Raw genomic sequence first — 19,856 nt, 5'->3', positions numbered from 1 at the left:
GGGGGTTTGGGTGGCCCAGCACTTCGAGGGTTTGGGCGGCCCGGCGCGGCGCTGGGGGGGGGTTGAGCGGCCCGGGGGTTTGGGCAGCGCAGCGCTTGGGGGGGGCGGGGGTTTGGGCGGGGCAGCGTGGCGCTCGGGGGGCGGGGGTTTGGGCGGCCCAGCGCAGTGCTCGGGGGGGAGGGTCCACAGCGTGGCGCTGGGGGGTGGGTGTTATGGCGGGGCGGCGCTCTTCTTTTTTGCCTGGGACAGCAAAAAAGTTAGAGCCGGCCCTGTCCCCACCCCCACCCCCTGCACGTGAGGCTGTGGCCCGTCGCTGGAAGCCTGAGGAGGGCCCCTCAGGAGTCTGTCACCTGTGGCTGGAACCTTGCAGGAGGCCCCCTGAGGATGCTGTCACCTGTCACTACTGCTACCGGAACCCTGCCAGGGCCCTGCTGGCTGCTAACTCCAGTCCTGCAGCCCCTGGGACTGAAGCAGAAAATGTCACAGAAGTCTCTGAAAGCCATGGATTCCGTGACTTCCATGACCTCCATGACATAATTGTAGCCTTACTCATTAGCAGTAGTCCCTGACACTACTTTAAACTTCTGGTTGAAAGCATAGTATGCACAAGCTACCTGCTTACGTGCCTAGGGTTTTGGGTGGGATTGTACTCTGGATGGCTAGCCCCTTGTGACACCATGGCTGCACCTCTTATTTTAGCATTCTTGCTCAATCAGAGCTAGTGCAGGTGTCTCCTCGAGCTGGAAATTACACCTTCCATCTCCAGTATAGACATAACCTATAATGGGACATCCTGCCATTGGCCCTCATAGACAGCACATGAGCATCACTAAGTTTATTTCAGTTTGGAGTTCCTCTTGTCAGTGACAGGATATCATTCCAAGTGCTGAATGATACTTTATATGAAAATAAATCTGTCTTGTACTGAATAAACAGATGCATTCAATATTTCAAACTCTTTGAAGGGAAATTGCAGGAAAATTGGTTCTTTAAACAGCTACATTTAGTTAGATTTGCCATTGTGAAACAAAGTAAATGTTCAGTATAATGAGATTACAATTGTGCTATTTATTCTTCCTTAGGTGGTTTACCTGACTAACAGTGGGTCAGAAGCCAATGATTTGGCTATGTTCATGGCAAGGGTTTATACTCGTAACTTTGACCTCATCTGTTTCAGGTAATTATATTAGGGTGTTTTATGAAACTCCCTTTTCATAATCAATCTGTACATCTGTATATTGTGTGAAAAAGAGGCTGAGACCTTGTTAACCAGATTCTGCCACAGACACATCCTAAAAATTCATTTGTCTGCCAAAATAGAGTAAAACAGCAGTAGTCATTGGGAGCTAAGATTCAGCAAGTCTGCTTGTGTTAGAAATACTCCATTTACAAACCATGCATTCACCTACAACTTATAACTTCTGTTTTTAATCCTGAAGTAAGGTGTGTGTAATTTTTTTTTTTTTTAGTATTATAAACCATGTCCATTCTGCTCAGGCATGTTGGTAATAGACACCTTTAAAAATAGTTAGAAAGATAGACCTTAACAAACTGGTAGTCTTGCAGCCATCCTGCTGAGCACAGGATTCTGAAATCCACCTGATATATTAATTCCCATGAATGAATTCTGAATTGTTTATTAAACTAACCCCAAACCACTACCCGGTTTCTCATGAGTGGCAGTACCAACTTCAGAGAAGAGGAGCCCAAGATTAAAACAGCAGGGGTGTTTGTCATGTAGGATTCAGATATTCTGGCAGACCTGCATGAGGAATCTTGCCGTTGGCTCCAACCAGTGTTCTTAGCCCTTCACCTTCATGAGCACTAAATTCACGTACAGGTCTGTCGCATCTTACACTGGGGTTGTGTTCCGCAGTCAGCGCGTAAAGCGAAAATCGCGCATAGTCAAAATTACATTGAGTGTAATAGCGGGCAGAATCACCTACACTACAGGTACAGTATTAAAATTGTTATTTTTCTCTCTTTTTGTTTTTGTTTTTTGTTTTGCCGACCGCGTAAAGCTGAAATCGCGCATGTTAAATGTGCGTAAGATGCGACAGACCTGTATTATTTTTTAAGTGTGCTTTAAATTGCAATGAAAACTCCCAGCTGGTAGGCACTCAAAACAGAGTAGCATATAAGGCAGAGGCATCCCTTACTGGATGCAACCATGTTTTCCAATGATTTGCTGTCTTCCACATTCACATCAGAAACCAGCCTTCTGTGAATACTGATATTGTTTCCTCCTAAAAACTTTTGCAGCTAGTGTAATCAGAAGAAAATGAATGTTGTTTGTGTGCTTTGTTCTGTTCACACAGAGGAGGCTACCACGGAGCCAGTCCATACGCACTGGGCTTGACGTCCATTGGCTCTTATAAGCATGGTGTCGCCAATGGGTTTGGCTGCCAAACAGTGAGGTTTGCTTTTTGTAATATCTGCTGAATAACAAGTCTTCTGTTTGTCTGAATATTACAGCATTCATGTAATGCTTTACATCTTCAAGCCTCCCTGTAGCCCTCTGAGGGCTGATAAGTAGTATATATACAGCCTAATTCACCATTTCACTGCACCCTTGTGTATCCATACAGAGCAAATGAAGAATGCTAGCAATGAGAATGATAGTGTTTTATACCCATTTGGCTCTCGCTTTGTACTGGTATAAATGCTGCACAAGATGCAGAGCAATGGCGTATTGCCCTTCAGGTCCTATTCTTAGGTCTGTTAGGGCAGGTTTGTCCTGGTTTGCTGTTGCAAAGCTGCTTAAAGATGGCCCATAGGGGGTTCCCTTTTGGACTGAAAATATTTTGGAAATATATAGTGACTCCTACAACACCCCCTCAGAGTCCCCACCATAGGGGTTGTGTCTGGGGAAAGGGGTGTGCATGGTATCTCTACAGCTTGGTGACCCATGGCTGCAGGAATGGTTTCTAGAGGCTCTGGCAGCTGGTGTTGGCTACTGTAATCTATGCCAGGAACCAGATCAGCCACAGAATTGGCCCCCAAAGGGCTCCTTTGTGATGTGCTCCTTCCCCCTGGCTCTTCGATGCATCCAGCCTTCTTTGAGTGCAGCTGAGAATCTGGCCCATAGAATTTATTAAATGATTTGCCCATTGTCACATAGTCATTGGCAGAGTCAGGATTAGAGTGTATAAATTCCTGGCTTCCAGCCCACTATCATGAGTCCACTAGACTTAACTGCGTCCCTCTAAGGTGGATAACTGGATGAAAAACAGTACTCAGAGTAGTTATCAGTGGTTAATTGTCAGATGTCTAGGACACACCAAATGATGTCCTGCCAGGAGTCTATCCTGAGTCTGGTACTAGTCAATATTTTCACTAATGACTTGGATAATGGAGTGAATATGCTTATAAACTTCACAGATGACACTAGGCTGGGAGGGGTTGCAAGTACTTCGGAGGACAGCATTAGAATTTAAAATGACCTTGATGAATTGGAGAAATTATTGAAATCAACAAGATGAAATTCAATAAAAACAAGTGCAAAGTACTACAGTTGGGAAGGAAAAATCAAATGCACAAATAGGAAAATGGGGAATATATGTGGCTAGGCATTAGTACCGCTGAGAAGGATCTGGGGGTTATAGTGGATCACAAATTGAATATAAGTCAACAATGTGATGCAGTTGCAAAAAAGGCTAATATCTTTCTGGGGTGTATTAACAGGAGTGTCATATGTAAGACACTGGAGGTAATTGTCCCACTCTGCTCTTCTCATCACTGATGAGGCCTCAGCTGGAGTGTTGTGTCCAGTTTTGGATGCCACACTTTAAGAAAGATGTGGACAAATTGGGGAGAGTCCAGAGGAGAGCAATAAAAATGATAAAAGGTTTAGAAAACCTGACCTAAGAGAAAGGGTTAAAAAACCTGGTCATGTTTAGTCTTAAGCAAAGATGACTGAGGGGGGTATTTGATAAGTTTTCAAATATATTAAGGGCTGTTTATAATGAGGACTGGGATCAATTGTTCTGCATGTCCACTGAAGGTAGGACAAGAATTCATCCATTTAATCTGCACCAGGGAGATTCAGGTTAGATATTAGGAAAAGCTTCAGATCATGAGGAAAGTTAAGCTCTGGAACAGGCTTCCAAGCAAGATTGTGGAATCCCCATCCTTGGTTATTTTTAAGAACAGGTTAGACAAAAACCTGTCAGGGATGGTTGCGTTATACTTGGTCCTGCCTCAGCGCATGGGGCTAGACTAGATGATCTCTTAGGGTCCCTTCCAGCCCTATAATTCTCTGACTTTACTGCTCTTTTTCTAGGGATTCTTGGAATTAAACTGGCCATTTTGGACAAAACTGTAGTGAATCTTGGGTAACAATAATTAACTAACATAACTAAAAAATAAACAGGTCAGCCGTGAGTGAATACCCCCAAAAATAGTCACTTGAGGACAGAATGTTTCTAACTTCAGAAACTTTAATTTCTGGCCTTCTCCCTCACTTTCTGCATGAGGCCTCAAATCTGTGAGGGGGCAAATGGTCCTTATTTATTTTTTTCACAAGTTGTTTTCGGATTTTCGAGTTCTCTTTATCACAAGCTCTATTTAAACAAAACAACAATATTGGAATAAGTGTTTAATGACTTTCGAATGATCAGTGTAAATAAAAAAAATTCTGTTGATCAGTACTTACATTCCTCACGCTGGCAAAATTACAGCTGTTTGTTGTGCTTTGCAGACAATGTTACCAGATGTTTTTCGTGGTCCTTGGGGAGGAAGCCATTGCCGAGATTCTCTGGTGCAAACTATTCGGAAATGCAGCTGTTCTCAAGGTTAGATTGTGGCAAAAAATGTCCATTGGTAGGTGCAAAAGAAAAGGGACAGGAGAAGGCAACTGGATGTTTAACAACATAGACAAATATACACTACTAAAAATGCACACTACTAAGAATATTACCATTTACTGAGAAGTTTGGTGATTGTAATTTTGGCAAGCAAGTCTTCATCAATATGGCCTCTCGGCTGTGATTTTTTTCAAAGGGGCTTAAAGGAATTGGATCCTCAACTCCCTTTCAGAAATATGTGGGAGCTGGGCATCTAACTCCTGTAGAATCCTTTCAAAATCCTGAATTGAGCCCCTAATGACTGAGTCAAGTTCAATTCTCATAATCAGTAGCCTGCTGCTCTGAAATATTTAGAGTTGCCAGGAGATTAGGGATACTAACAAATGTGTTTTCTGCTCTCCTGGGTAAAGTTTTGGTAGCTGTCCATCTTTGATCTTGAAGGGACGTGATCAACGTAAACTATAAATCAAAAACTCTGGAACATTGGGTGGCAAAAGTCTTGCATGGAACAAGGCATTATGGATGCTGCACAGTGTGTCCAGTCCATGTGAACATAAGAACAGCCGTACTGGGTCAGACCAAAGGTCCATCTAGCCCAGTATCCTGTCTACCGACAGTGGCCAATGCCAGATGCTCCAGAGGGAGTGAACCTAACAGGTAATGATCAAGTGAACTCTCTCCTGCCATCCATCTCCACCCTCTGACAAACAGAGGCTAGGGACACCATTCCTTACCCATCCTGGCTAATAGCCATTAATGGACTTAACGTCCATGAATTTATCCAGTTCTCTTTTAAATGCTGTTATAGTCCTAGCCTTCACAACCTCCTTAGGCAAGGAGTTCCACAAGTTGACTGTGTGCTTTGTGAAGAAGAACTTCCTTTTATTCGTTTTAAACCTGCTGCCGATTAGATTCTAATTAAGATCTTTAGGAAACTAGGCCTCCATTCTGCAGACACTCAAATACATGCTTTGCTTTATGTTTCACTATTCCTTTGACTTCAGTAAAACTACTTGCAAGCATAATGTTTTGTATGTGTTTCAGTATAAAGCCGTATGGTAGATTGGGGCCTTAAGCTGGTATGTGCAAAAACTGTTGTTAAAAGCAACCCACTGTTCTTTTACAAGTGACGATTAGAAAATAAATTGTTTTTCTTCTAGGTGCAATAAACATTGTTTACTCACTTTTCCCTAAATACACAACAAAGCAGTCTCTTGCCATCTTTCTTTGTCGCTGATGGTGAATAAAAGGAGTAGCTTGCAACTACTTGAAGACATCTGGTTTGTGTTCTGTTACCGTACATAGTGATGCCCAGTCACATACAGTCATATTTTCCATAATATTCCTATCTGCCTTTTCATTAGAAATCATGCTGGACCAAGATGTACTTAGTCTTATATTTATCATATCATAGACTTTAAGGCCAGAAGGGGCCATTGTGATTATCTAGTCCAGGGGTCTCAAACTCAATTTACCTTAGGGCCAGTGCCAGTTCTCAAATCCTCCGAGTGGGCCCATGTCACTCATGCTGCCCAGAACCCACTCCCCCACAAACTCCTCCCCTCACCTGCCTAAGGCTCTGGGACAGAGTTTGGGTGAGGGAGGAGCTCTGGGGTAGGGGATTGGGGTGCAGGCTCTGAGAGGGAGTTTGGGTGCAGAAGGGGTGAGAGGCTGGGTTTTGGGAGGGAGTTTGGGTGGGGGGAGGGAGTCCGGTGTGCAGGCTCTGGGATAGCATTTGGTACAGGCTGTGGGGATGGGGTGCAGGCTCTAGGAGGGAGTTTGGGGGCTGCGGAGGTGTGGGAAGGGGGTGCAGGCTCTGGGAGGGAATTCGGGGGTGGGAGGGAATGTGGCGATCGGGTGCAGGCTCTGGGAGGGAGTTTGGAGGCTGGGGTGTGTGGGGACAGAGCGCAGGCTCTGGAAGGGAGTTTGGGAGTGGTACGGGGTGTGTGGGAGGGGGGTGCAGGCTTTGGGAGGGGGGCGGGGATGAGGCACTTACCTGGGGCTCCAAAGCGGGGCGGGGGGCCTTTGTGTGTTTCTGCCCCCAGGCACCGCCCTTGCAGCGTCCCATTGGCCGCAGGGGCACTCGGGGCGGGGACAGCGCGTGGAGGCACAGCCCCACCCCGCCCCTTACCCGAAGGATGGGGCTGGCAGCCACTGGAGCAAGCAGGCAGACCCCTGAGTGGGGGTGCCTGGGGATGACAGGTGGGGCCAAGGGAGAGACCCGGCCCCAAAACTGCTGGAGCCCTGCAGGCCACATTGGGGAGGCTCACAGGCCGAAGATGGCTCGAGAGCCGGGAGTTTGAGACCCCTGATCTAGTCTGTCCTCCTGCACATTTCAGGCTACAGAACTTCACCCACCCGCTCCAGTAATAGACCGATAACCTCTGGCTGAGTTACTGAAGTCCTCAAATCGTGATTTAAAGACTTCAGGTTACAGAGAATTAACCATTTACACTAGTTCAAACAAGCAAGTGACCTGTGCCCCATACTGCACAGGAAGGCGAGCCTCTCCTCTCCCCCCCCCCACCTCCCAGTGTCTCTGCCAATCTGATCTGGGGGGGAATTTCTTTCTGACCCCAAATATCGTGATCAGTTAGCCCCTGAGCATGTGGGTGAGACCCACCAACCACACAGCTGGGAAAGACTCCTCTGTAGTAACTCAGAGTCCTCCCCATCTAGTGTCCCGTGTCTAGCATTCACAGGTGGGCCATGTGCCACTGTAGACAATCTTATCATACCATCCCCTCCATAATTGTCTCAAGCTGAGTTTTGAAACCAGTTAGGTTTTCTTATTCAGGCAAACTGCTCGTTCATTCCTTGGGCTGATGTTCAGTTCTTCTAATAACTGTCCCCCGCCTTGCATCTATAGCACTGGTCTGAAGGATGGAGCAAACCTCATATGCTGCAGCTTCCTATTGGCACGCTATGATTCTTTGGAACTTTTTAGAGAATAAATGGTTTAAAAAAGCTTAGTGGCTTGGGGTTTTTTTGTAGGAGGGAAGAAAGATGCCATACAGTCAGACTGAGGTTCTTTTGTAACTTCTGTGACCTAGGAAAACTAAGAAAAAAGACTGACTTGCTGCCACAGAACATATGTGGGGAAACAAAATGATTAATTTCCTTTGGTAACGGTAATCTGGGAACATTATAGTTCTTATTACATACGTTAAAACACTAAAGAGATGTTCTTATTTACATATGTTAAAACATTGCGGTTTCACATTATTAATCTAACTTTATATTATTTTCAGTACATTATTCTTATCAGTATTTCCTCAACACAGGCTGTTGTGAAGCAAACGACCGGTACATTGAACAGTTCAAAGACACTCTGAGTACTTGTGTGCCAAAGGCAATAGCTGGGTTTATCGCTGAGCCAATTCAGGTAAGTGACTTGTAATAGTAAAGTAAACCACAAAGAGCTAAACCTGAATGTGTCTTTTACAAGTTTGACAAGCCCTAAATGTAACTTCCCTGTAACAATAGCAATTTTAATCTTCTCCGAATCACTTTGATCATTCAAAAGGAAGGGCTGCAACATTACTTAAATCTTAACTTTTTTCCAGGAGAGTGACTTGTCAGTCAGACATCTTGGAGAAATCCTGGCCCCATTGAAGTAAAATGGGAGTTTTGCCTCTGACTTCAGTGAAGCCAGGATTTCATTCTTTGTATTGTTTTTGTTTTTTGTTTTTTTCCCCCCTTGATATCTGAGAACAGGATTCTTATATTTTCCATATCCTGTCTACTCAATAACAGACCAGTGGGCAACTTGAGCTGCAGAATATTCCTACAAAACAAAACTGGTAAATCAGATTTTAGTCTTACAAGCCTTAATGTCCCTTTCATAGATTGATTTTAAATATTTAGCAAATTATTTCTAATGAATATACAAGTATTTAATAAAATATGGCAGGCTCAAGCAAAATAGGTAATTTTAACCACTGTTGCCTATCTGGTTTGTGTTTAGCAATAGCATATATGCTATCAGTTGATAGATTAAAAAGTGTACAGAGCTCTGTTGTAAACTATTATTCTTTAAGGTCTTGTTTGCATTCTCAGGACATTGAAATGCTAATAAATTATACAAATGTGCAGGCTGTAACTTAGTTTATAATACTTCATTCCTAATTACATGTTGTTTTCCCTTCTGCAGTATATTGGTTCTGTAGACGTTGTCTGTTAAAAAGTATTAAAGTAACCCTGTAAGTTACAGATACCCAGTGAGTGTACAGTAAATTATCCTTTAAAATGCCTAATTGTTATAACATAGAGAATTAATTTTAGGAATTACTTTTATCTTCAAATTGCACTATGCCGAGTTTATCTAGCAAATCCACAGAATTCTCTCTCCCCCTCTGCTTTCCTTTGTAGTTTCTGACTCCCTCGCACTTAACTTCTGACTCTCCTCATCTCTGTCTCTTTTGGCAGTGCAGCTGTAGTTAAGTTTCATTTAATTCATACAGGCTCTAGGCATTCCCCTATGACATGAACCTCATAGTCCATTATTTAAGATATTAGTAGTCTAAGTTAGGGAAGTGAAAGGCCTGTTACGCCATCAAGTCCATCTTGCTCGAAAACCAAGGTTATGCCCTACAGTATGTTTTCTGGTGTTATACCTAGCATAATTTTAAGTTTCCTAGTGCTGAGTTTTCAATCTGTTCCACTGGGAATATACTTTAGAGTATAACAGTTTCACTGAAGGGAATTTTGTCCTGATATTAGGACTAAATTTTCCCTTGCTTAGTTTCATCCCATTATACCTACGTATTCCCCTAATTTCTCTCCATCCACTGGGGTTTTGCAGCCTTTATATACTCCCAGATTATTATGTTATCCCTCCATCTTTGGCAGTTTAGCCTAAGTGTATATATTTATTTTAGTCTTCTCCTAATCATTTTCTCCAGCTCTCCGTTCATGTTTGCTGTTGGTCTTTGAACTCTCGCCAGTTTGTCCCGTTCTGGTAATAACATGCCTACAAGTGATACAACTTTCCAGATATTGTCGCCATATAGAGTATAATTCTCTGAAGCATATTTGGTGTTGGAACCACTTGTCTAATGAACCGAAACTTTTTTTTGCCTCTCTTTAAAAAGCAACAGAGGGTCCTGTGGCACCGTAAAGACTAACAGAAGTTTTGGGGCATAAGCTTTCGTGGGTGAATGTCCAATTCATCAGATGCAAGTTGCTTTTTACAGATTCAGACTAACATGGCTACCCCTCTGTTACTTTGCCTCTCTTTGTGACTCAATCAGGGTCCAGATTGGAGGGGTGAGGGGAAATGAGATGGGACCCACAGGACTTGCAGATGGGGTCGCAGCACCACTCAGGTTTAGCCCATCTACTAGGTTGCAAAGGCCAGAGCGGGGAACTGGACCCAGCCCCACAGAACAGAAGCTGCTGCTGTGCAGTGAATAGGGATGGGCTCATCTCCCCTTCCCCCCCCCAACTCCTCTTCACATTGGGCCTGTGACCCACCTAGAACCTTCCTGCAGCCAATAGGTGGGTTGCGACCCACCATTTGGGAAACATTGCATTAAGGAGAGAAAGCTGACATCATGTTTTAGCTTTTACTCTTCACTGTCTCCTAACTCTTCATATTGTTTTATTCTTATAGCCCATGTAATATTGATACAAAGTGGGAATTCAAGTTCAAAAGAGATCCACTTTCTGCCCATTTAGCAATGTGGCTAAACAGATCTACCACAAAAGGGACTTTGGTCATTAAGTCATCTAGTGAATTAAAGTTCTGCCTAGATTTCTCACTGTCTGATCACCCTGAGGTTTGCTCCTGTTTGTGGTGTAGCATTTGTGCTAAAGACAATATATTTGTGCATTTCTGACAGGATGTTAATGGAGCCATTCAGTATCCTAAAAGATTTCTAAAGGAAGCTTTTCAGCTAGTGCGTGAAAGAGGAGGTGTCTGTATTGCAGATGAAGTGAGTATCCAGAAATACATTTTTGGGGGATTGAGATATTTCTGCCAGGCCACTACAAAATCCAGCAATTGCATGAAGGCAAAAGATAGACCTGGAAATAGTTTATATTAAATTCTAAATTTACTTTAATTAATCATTTCCTGTTTCACAGCCTAAGAGGGGAACAAAGTGCGGCATTCCAGCACAAGAGCCTTTGCTAGACAAAGCTAGTAGCAGAAGTTATTAATCCTTCACTTTCATGTGCATTAAATTAACACAAATAGTACTCGGTGACAGTTTATGTTGCAAACTCTTAGGGTCCCACTCGCTGGTTGTGTAAATGGGTAGAGCTCCATTGACCTGTTTACATCAGCAGAAATTTTTTTCTTAAACTCTTACCATTACTCACTTGAGGCCTGATACAGAGAGGCTATGTCTGCATTAGGAAAACAGTTTTTACATTTGTAAAATTTTAATCTTTAATCAAATTGTGAAATTGTAGTGTAGACAAGGCAAGTACCTCTGTAACTTTAGAGGGGAGCCTGCTGCAACTCTTCTGCAGTTACCAGGGCCGGCTCCAGGCACCAGTGAAGGAAGCAGGTGCTTGGGGCGGCCAATGGAGAGGGGTGGCACGTCCAGGTCTTCGGTGACAATTCGGCGGCAGGTCTCTCAGTCCCTCTCAGAGGGAAGGATCCGCTGCCGAATTGCCACCGAAGAATGAAGCGGCGCGGTAGAGCTGCCGCCGAAGTACCGCCGATCGTGGCTTTATCTTTTTTTCTTTTTTTTTTTGCTTCGCTGCTTGGGGCAGCAAAAAAGCTGGAGCCAGCCCTTTTTTTAAATCTTTTTTAAATTTTAAATCTAATTTGCTTGGTTAAGACAATCTGAATTACTACTCTGTTAGGGAAGCAGTTTAAGTGACTATGATGGATGCTAGAGGTGTTAGGGGTGGTAGAATTATTACAGCTTGAAACTGGAAATTCTGAAAAGTGCTACACAGATGCAATTCCCATTGACTTTAGTGGAACTGACAGCTTCCCAGTCCCTCTGGCCATGGAGAAAAGGTGTTAGCTCCCTCATTGTAAAAAAAACACTTTCTTAGTATTGTAATTTTTATAGCTGGTCAGTGCTGGAGTACACCAAACCATTAAGGTACCAGTAATGTGCCAGGTGTATCATAACTCAGAAGCAAGCTCTGTTAGATGCTTCAGCAACTAGGCCTTGTAGGTGCTAATCCTGGTGGGTCCCAGTAACTATTCAGACACATGGCTAAGTGAAAGGGTATTTTATCAGGGCTGGCAGGAATGGGGAAGTTAGCGAATATCCTAGGCACGGAGGCTTAAACAGTTGCAGTTCAAAATGAGCAATAGCAGTTCTTGTTTGGGTCCCTGGGGCAGCCAATTGAGTTAGGGTTTTTCAGTTTGAGTACCTGGGGTGGCCTTTCCAGTCTGGTTTGTATTCAAGCAAAGATGAATTTGCAGACTTCAAGGACAGGATCACTTAGTGGTGAGTCTTTCATTAGGGTCACTTTGCACTGGCTCCCTGCCCTGTCGCTTCCCCATCAGTCCCACACAGACCCAGTTAACTTTTGGGGGAATTCTGCGCTACTGCATGTGTGCATAGTTAATGAGATGTGCATATTTTAATTTTTTTGCACAGAAAAGGCTTCTGCCAAAATGTTGCTGCAGTTCTGTCTTTGGCCCACCAGAGGGCACTGTGGCACAAGAACAGCAGAGCTACGGGGGAAGGGGTGGCTGAGTGGGGCACAGACACTGGGGGATGGGGTGTCTGAGTGGGGGTGGAGGGCCACATGGGGACAGGGCAGATGTGCCTGACTGAATGGGAAAGGCTGGGGGTCAGCCAGGGTCTGCATGGGGGAAGCTCCCTAACACTCCATCCCCAACCCCCAAAAGACTTGTTACATATGTTTCCCACCCATACCCAACAACCCTCACAAGTTCACACCCAGGCTCCTTCCCAACAATTTACTTCCCTCTCCCTCAGCTCCTCCGTTACCCCTGGCTCCCCCCAGCCTTTGCACCGCTTCTGAGGGTGCAGGAAATATGGTTCATTATTGTAGTTTAAATGAATTGTTACTCAGAGTTCTGTATTAATATGCCTAGTAAGGAATCTATTTGTCAAAAAAAAACCATTTCCTGAATCTTTTTTGTTGTCTGTATTGTTATAGACATATTTGCTGACAGGTACTTTGAAATAAATGACCAAAAATAATTGAAACTGGTGTGATTATAATGTGTTATTTTGACAAATAAAATATTCAGAATTTTAAAATATTGTGCGCAGAATCTTTTGGCACAGAATTCCCCCAGGAGTACCAGTTGTAACATGGGGCGGTCTCAGCTTGTTCCTCACAGGGCTCTGTATACAATTCCTGGGAATTCTTCCCTGTATCTGGCTTACCATAGCAGTTTCTGCTTCCTGAAAATGCCCAGTCACTTCCTGAACAGGGTCCTTTCTCCTGCCTGGCCAAGGGAAAAGAAGGTATAATGGGGAATGTAGTCTCCTGCCTGGGCATTTCCTGGATGAGGATACATTCTCCTACCTGGCCAGGAGGAAGGGGATGTGCAGTGGTGAGGGACTGATGGGAATGTAGTCTCTTGCTTAGCAGGTTCATCACAGTATAGTTTCTCTAATGGAGTTCATTATATTAACTCAATTATGTTTTGAGTAACAATACTAGATTTAAATTGTGTAATAATGGGAGATAGTCTTAGGATGTATACAATACCACTTTTCATTTGTATCAAGTGTACAGTGTCTCTATAAATATGAGCTGTCAACAAAATCAATAGTGGAACCTGTCTTGGACTACAGTCACTATTTAGCATAGGAAAGAAAATGTATGAGGATGAGTTGAATGAGGATCCTGCTAGAATAAAGTTGGCATTTAGAGTCTACGAGTGCAAATTGGTAACAGAAAGGCACAGATAAAATACAAAATATGAAACCAAGAAACAACTTAAACAATTTTGGATTTTCTTTTGAAAGGTCCAGACAGGGTTTGGACGAACTGGCAGCCATTTCTGGGGATTTCAAACACATGGTGTAGTCCCTGACATTGTTACCATGGCAAAAGGAATTGGTAATGGCTTTCCAATGGCAGCTGTCGTAACCACACCAGGTATAAATATTTGTTATTTTAAAGCATGAAGTTGAGGTGAATAATAAATACATTGTAGAATAACTTAGTTTCCATAGATCCTTTTGTCCAACCACATTACCTTAGAAATATTAATATATTTAGTCTCAGAACAGACTTATGGGGTTGGTAAGTATGATCCCCATTGCACACGTACAAAATACTGAGGCATTGATTGTAAAAATTTTTTATCAAACTCAGATTGTGCTCCTCATTACACCAGTTCAAATCTAAAGTAAAACCATTAAAATCAATGGAGTTATACTGGGGTAACTGAGATCAGCATCTAGCCCAAACGAGTCGTTGGCAGAACTGACAGAACTCAGAAATCCTGATTGAGTTCACTGCCCTACCCATTAGACATACCTTTAATACTAAGGAAGCATTCTGGACAACTCTAGAATTGTTGACTAGTTAATACTAATGATTCAGTGGATTTAATGTCTCAGAGAAATAATGGATTTATTCATTGCTGTAGTGGATAATTCACTAGCTCTGTTGGAAACTTAAATGTTCATCTATTAAAATCCATTCACCTTCCTTTTAGCATCTGCTACACAGATCATATATTTTCTGGAACTTTGTCCTAAATTGGTTACCAAGAATATACCGTTTTCTTCTCCTTTTGCCTGCAGTAAAACGGAGAATGATGCACATTATTAAATGTGAAGCTACAACTGATAAGTACTATCACCAGACTTCAGGTAATTGTGAGGCAGGAAATCACTGAGTATTCTTTTTCTTTTAGAGATTGCAAATTCCTTGGCTCAGAACCTTCATTTTAACACATTTGGAGGAAACCCTATGGCCTGTGTAGTTGGAGCTGCAGTTCTTGATGTAAGAAGGAAGTGATACGTTCATAATGTCTTACACTATTGTTTGCTATGCGTTATAGAAGAGGCAGCTTCATGCTACTTCCCTTTCCAACGGTGGAACTTCTAATCCATACAGAAAATGAGACAAACATTTATTTTTATTAATTCATGGGCAATATGCACTTGTAGAAAAAATAAATTGCCTGGCTATTCCCATTTCTATAACTGATTTCAACTTGTAGCAGGAATAGGAGGATTAAATTACTCTAGGGATAATACTGTGATTGACAGCTTCATCTTTTTCTTTCCTTGCTTACATTCTTTGCTTCCTGTTTGTCAATAGATGTATAAATGGAATTTACTTACGTAGCTCTCATAATTCTAAGTAGTTCTGTCCCATGGAGTTCTCATCATTTTTCCTTTCTAGAAATCCTCTAAACTAGCAAAAGCACTTATTCTGAGGTACACACTTAAAATGTATTTTAACCCTCAGAGCTTCCACTTAAAAAAAAAAAAAAAAAAAAGTCAATTTAAATCCTCATGCAACACCTTGAAAAGCATGAGCTGCACACATGCCCCTATTGATGTGAGGTAATTTAGTGTGTAACAAACAGCCACATTCACTTGGTCACATGTAAATATCCTTCCTTAAACCTCATTTTAAAACTGTATTGCCAGGTTCTGAACATCTGGCTCTCTTATTACACCATAAGCTATGTTGGTTAATTTGACAAGTGTAGCTTAGTTTTTTACAGCATTTCCTATTATACGTGAAGAGGTCAAATTTAAGGCAGGCTTAATAATACAAGCCTGTTGTAAATCTTTGCTGAGGGGTAATGAGATTGCAGGCCGGTTATAGGTGTGCAGATTAGCCAAATTCAATATTTGATTCTTTCCCACAACATTGGTCTTTGTACATCATTTTTAACCAGGCTATTGCAGAAGACGGTCTACAAAAGAACAGTGAAGAAGTGGGGGCTTACATGCTATTGGAGTTTGCTAAACTGAGAGAGAAGTTTGAGATCATTGGAGATGTCCGTGGCAGAGGCCTTATGATTGGGATAGAAATGGTGAAGAATAAGGTTGGTAAATGGCACATGCCCTTCTATTTATCCCAGTATTAAGATTCAAGCTTCCTGTGAAATGACTGTATGCCGACTGACAGCTACTTCTCTGAAAATAAGGAGTCAGAACTCTCCACTGGCTAAAATTTAGAACGTTCAAAGTGCTTAATACATCAGAAACTCTGAGTAGTCCCCTCTTAAAAGGCAGGACAATCATTACCTTTCTCCAAGGAGGGTGGTGGCAATGGAACACTTGTTGCTTTTTCCATAATTTAAACATCTAGCCAAAAAAAAGTCTCTCTCTCTTCCCTCCCCTCCCCCGCCTTCCACAGGAGAGTCGTCAACCTCTTCCAGATGAAGAGATGAGTCCGATCTGGGAAGATTGCAAAGACATGGGAGTATTGATTGGCAGGGGTGGAATTTATAATCAGGTACAGTAACTGATGTGGACTTCTTTTATGTATCTTTTGTCCTGACTAAATCACAGTGGATTTGACTACTTCTGTTTAATTTAAGAATTATAAAAAAAAAAAAGTGAGTCTTGTTTACTAACTTCTGAATATAGCAGATCAAGAAGCTTTGTCTTAATCCTCTCAATTATAGCATATTCAATATAAATGTTATTTACTGCTGTTAAAATTCCTACCTTTCAGACAAGAAATGTGACCCTCAATAGTAATTTCTGATGCACCTAGCAGCCGGTTCTGAATTCCCTATCTCTAGTGTTTAGATACTCTCTAAAACAGCAATGCCTACGGCTATCAATTCTAGCCTGTTGTTCAGTTTTATTGGCAAAGCATACAGTCAGGAGAGCTGATAAAATTCTACCCAGCTGGGAATAAGACAGAACATCTCTTCCTTGTGAATCCATCAATATGGGGGCATGACCCACAGTTAATAAATATTGTACCCAGTAAATTGTGTGAGATCTTATTTCACTTGAAGTGAAATAAGTTAAACAGGCAGCAAAGGATTGCTGGCATTTCCCTCCTCCAAGGTAATGGTAGGGTTTATTAGCTTGCTGCTGTCAGTGTTCAGAGTCAGGATAGACAGGCAGAGGACTTAACCAGGCTCCCTCAGATCAGCCAGCTTCCTTGGGAATAAGTTACAGTAGGGAAAGGGGGCACTGGAGACTTGCTGATGTGCCTACTCCACCTCAAATTAATCCTTGCATTGCACAATCAACTGATAAGAACAGATTTGCACCTGTTGAAGGTCTAGTAATATTTCAGCCTGATTGTCTGAGGACAGAGCATCTGCAGACAGCAGTTGTTGTAAGCGTTGAACTTCTCAAAAAATCAGACCAGGCATGCATATTAATGATAGATTTAGACGGTTTGCCCTAGGATGTGTAGTTTAATGTTTGGAGAGCATGGAAGTAAATAATAATTTAAATCAAAACTCAGCCCCAATTGTAACAGGTGATAGGCACCAGCAGGGTTTATGTAAAAGTCAGCAGAATTCAAATAGGAATGATTTAGTTCTGGTGGATTCAAACAGTTGGAAACCCAAATTAAGTAAGAGAACATATGTTAAAACTACATTGCAGAACAGAACCATGCAGAAATGTTTGCCGATGAAAAGAATGTATGATTGAAGTACACTACTTAAATCATATCTTACTAAAATAGATTCACGTAGTATAGAAAATAGCACTGTTTTCCCCCCTTCTACCTCCTGGCTGTTCCTTCTGCTAGTTTTAATCTATTTTTCCACACTTGACTCCTGCAGCAACACATCTCAGGATGACTAGCTAGGGCTCCCTCCATTCATTTAATTCTTCTGCCCAGTTGTAGTATTGAGGTTTCTTAAATCACAATGTAGAAATACTCAACCATGTGCCTAGCATCTGCTGGTGTGGGTGTGGTTCTTGCATGGGAGTAGTTTGCCACTCTTAAGGCTTGGCTACACTTGCGAGTTACAGTGCAATAAAGGAGCCCCGGGCACCCTAGCTTACTCCCCGTCCACACTGGCAAGGGACAGAGCTCTCTGACTCCGCAGCTACAGCGCTGCTGGTACTCTACCTTGACGGGAGTAATAACATTTGCTGCGCCTTGGGTACAACAGGCAGGCGTCAGTGTGAATGAGGTGTTGCGTTACTGCGCTGTGATTGGCCTCCAGAAACATCCTATAATCTCTTTCAGTCAAGTGGCCCCTCTTCTCATTGTTTTGAACGCCTGTAGGAATGCGGAAATGCCCTTTCAAAGCTCCATTTCTGACAGCCGGCATGCAAGCCATTAGTATGGAATGCTGGGTGAGAGAGAGAGGCAGGGGCTGCTGCTGTCTGAACTTACAAGACAGCATGCTGACATGCTTTCAGCCCCCCAAAACCCCACTCTCTCTCCCCACATACACACAACACACTTCCTGTCACTCCACCCCACCCCTATTTAAAAGCACATTGCAATCACTTACATGCTCAGATAGCTGCCCATAATGCACCGCTTCCACTGCAAGTGCTGCAAACGCACCCATGCCAGTGCCCAAGCAGCTGTCAGCGTGGACAGACTGCAGCACTTTCCCTACTGCGCTCTACAAAGGCAGGTTTAACTCACTGCACTTAGGCTAGGCTGGTATTACCATTGTTACAACTAGTATATCTGTTACTTTTTCCAGGATTACTAACCCTTAAAAATGCTGTGATGGTATTAGTGTTATTGTACATCAATTGGTCTCTGCCTCCAGTTTAAAAAACTCTTTTCTTTTCTCTCCTCAGACATTTAGAGTTAAACCTCCACTGTGCATTACTAAACAAGATGCAGCCTTTGCAGTGGAAGTATTTCATGCTGCACTAATGAGACATTTGGAAAGAACAGCTGCAAATTAGTCTCTGAACAATCTTTCTCCTTACAGAGGATGTTTGGTAACAGTTGAGACTCACCCTCCAAGCCCTAAAATCTTGCTACAACTACAGCTGGCAAAAAATTTATAGTATGAAGATAAGAGTTGGATGTTTAGGAAAATTAGATCAATCTTAAGAATTTAAATGTGAAAGATTACCTTGACTCAGTTTGCTATACCTGCAAGAAATCAGTCTTAGTGTAATGTTAAGAAAACAATACCTATTAACACAAATCAAACGTTTTTAAATTAGGCAATGCTGTCTACCTAGTCTGAGACTAGGTTTCCTGCACGTCACAGCAGCGAGATTGGCTCATGTATTAAGGCTCGCACTACATGAAAGGGCATGCTGAATAGTACAGCCTTTACAATTATATCATATCAGGGATAGTTCTTCCTTTCTTTATGCCTGGCTGGTTTGCTCTTAGTAGCTGAAATTCTGAATGTAGTTTCTACAGTGACCGAGGGAGTGCTCTGTGTAATCTTGCTCCAGTGACATTTGCTTAGGAGCTAGTGCACTTCCTAACCAAGACGGGAGACCCCATCACAGGACAAACAATACTGCACTCCTGAAAAACACTTAGTGGAAAACTATGCTACTATTACACTCATCATAGGAAGTGAGGGGGAGGAGTGAAATTCCTCCAGGGCAGAGGGGCAGGTGAAAGCTCTTCAAGCAGGGCCTTAGTGAAGGAAAGTTGTATGCGTAGCCTGTAACATGAGGATGGATTTTGTTTAGTAGTTATAGAGGAAGATACTTATTAAAAAAAAGTAAGGGTATAATCATTCTTCGGTGGGTTCTAATCCAGTCTCCTGCCCACCCTCAACAGTGATCTTTTCTCCTTTGACTGATAGCAGCTCTCCCTCTTCACTCAATACCATCCCAGGCTGCTGACACAAGGTGCTATGTTCCCCTCCTGTCATCAGTAGAGAGCTCATGGATGTTAAATAACCTTTTTTCCCTGTTCAGGTTAAAGACAGGATTAACAATTCAGCTGTTAAGTATAAATTACAACTAATTATTGTCAATTCAGTTTACCCATGAGAATTAATTTCTTGGTATCACACACTGCCCTTGTGTATTTTATTCTTTACATTTTGGCTGTGTATGCAAAGTTTAGGGATAGATTAACCCTTATTCTACAAATAGTTTTATAGTTGTGGGGCTTTAATTTGCATCACATCCTAGATAGGAACTGGGGTCCCATAGGGAACAGTAGAGAAATGTAGAAATCTAAGACATAAGTTTTTTGTTGTTG

At 42.5% G+C, this 19,856-nt stretch overlaps 1 protein-coding gene across 4 annotated transcripts in view; it reads left to right on the top strand.

Annotated features, from left to right (window-relative positions):
• AGXT2 (alanine--glyoxylate aminotransferase 2) overlaps positions 1-19,465 on the top strand; it is a 23,821-nt gene extending 4,356 nt beyond the window's left edge. For all 4 annotated transcript variants that reach the window (XM_034773365.1, XM_034773364.1, XM_034773363.1 and 1 more), the window contains 10 exons: positions 1,083-1,177; positions 2,319-2,412; positions 4,700-4,793; positions 8,090-8,190; positions 10,649-10,741; positions 13,727-13,859; positions 14,626-14,714; positions 15,625-15,774; positions 16,089-16,187; positions 18,473-19,465. In XM_034773365.1, the coding sequence (XP_034629256.1) occupies positions 1,083-1,177; positions 2,319-2,412; positions 4,700-4,793; positions 8,090-8,190; positions 10,649-10,741; positions 13,727-13,859; positions 14,626-14,714; positions 15,625-15,774; positions 16,089-16,187; positions 18,473-18,583 (1,059 nt within the window). In that variant the 3' untranslated portion in view covers positions 18,584-19,465. The remainder of the gene's footprint in view (positions 1-1,082; positions 1,178-2,318; positions 2,413-4,699; positions 4,794-8,089; positions 8,191-10,648; positions 10,742-13,726; positions 13,860-14,625; positions 14,715-15,624; positions 15,775-16,088; positions 16,188-18,472) is intronic.
• Positions 19,466-19,856: the final 391 nt, after the last annotated feature.

This window comes from Trachemys scripta, chromosome 6, assembly GCF_013100865.1.
Source record: "Trachemys scripta elegans isolate TJP31775 chromosome 6, CAS_Tse_1.0, whole genome shotgun sequence".
Lineage (NCBI taxonomy): Eukaryota > Metazoa > Chordata > Testudines > Emydidae > Trachemys > Trachemys scripta.
This window is presented reverse-complemented; position numbering and strand designations above follow the sequence as displayed.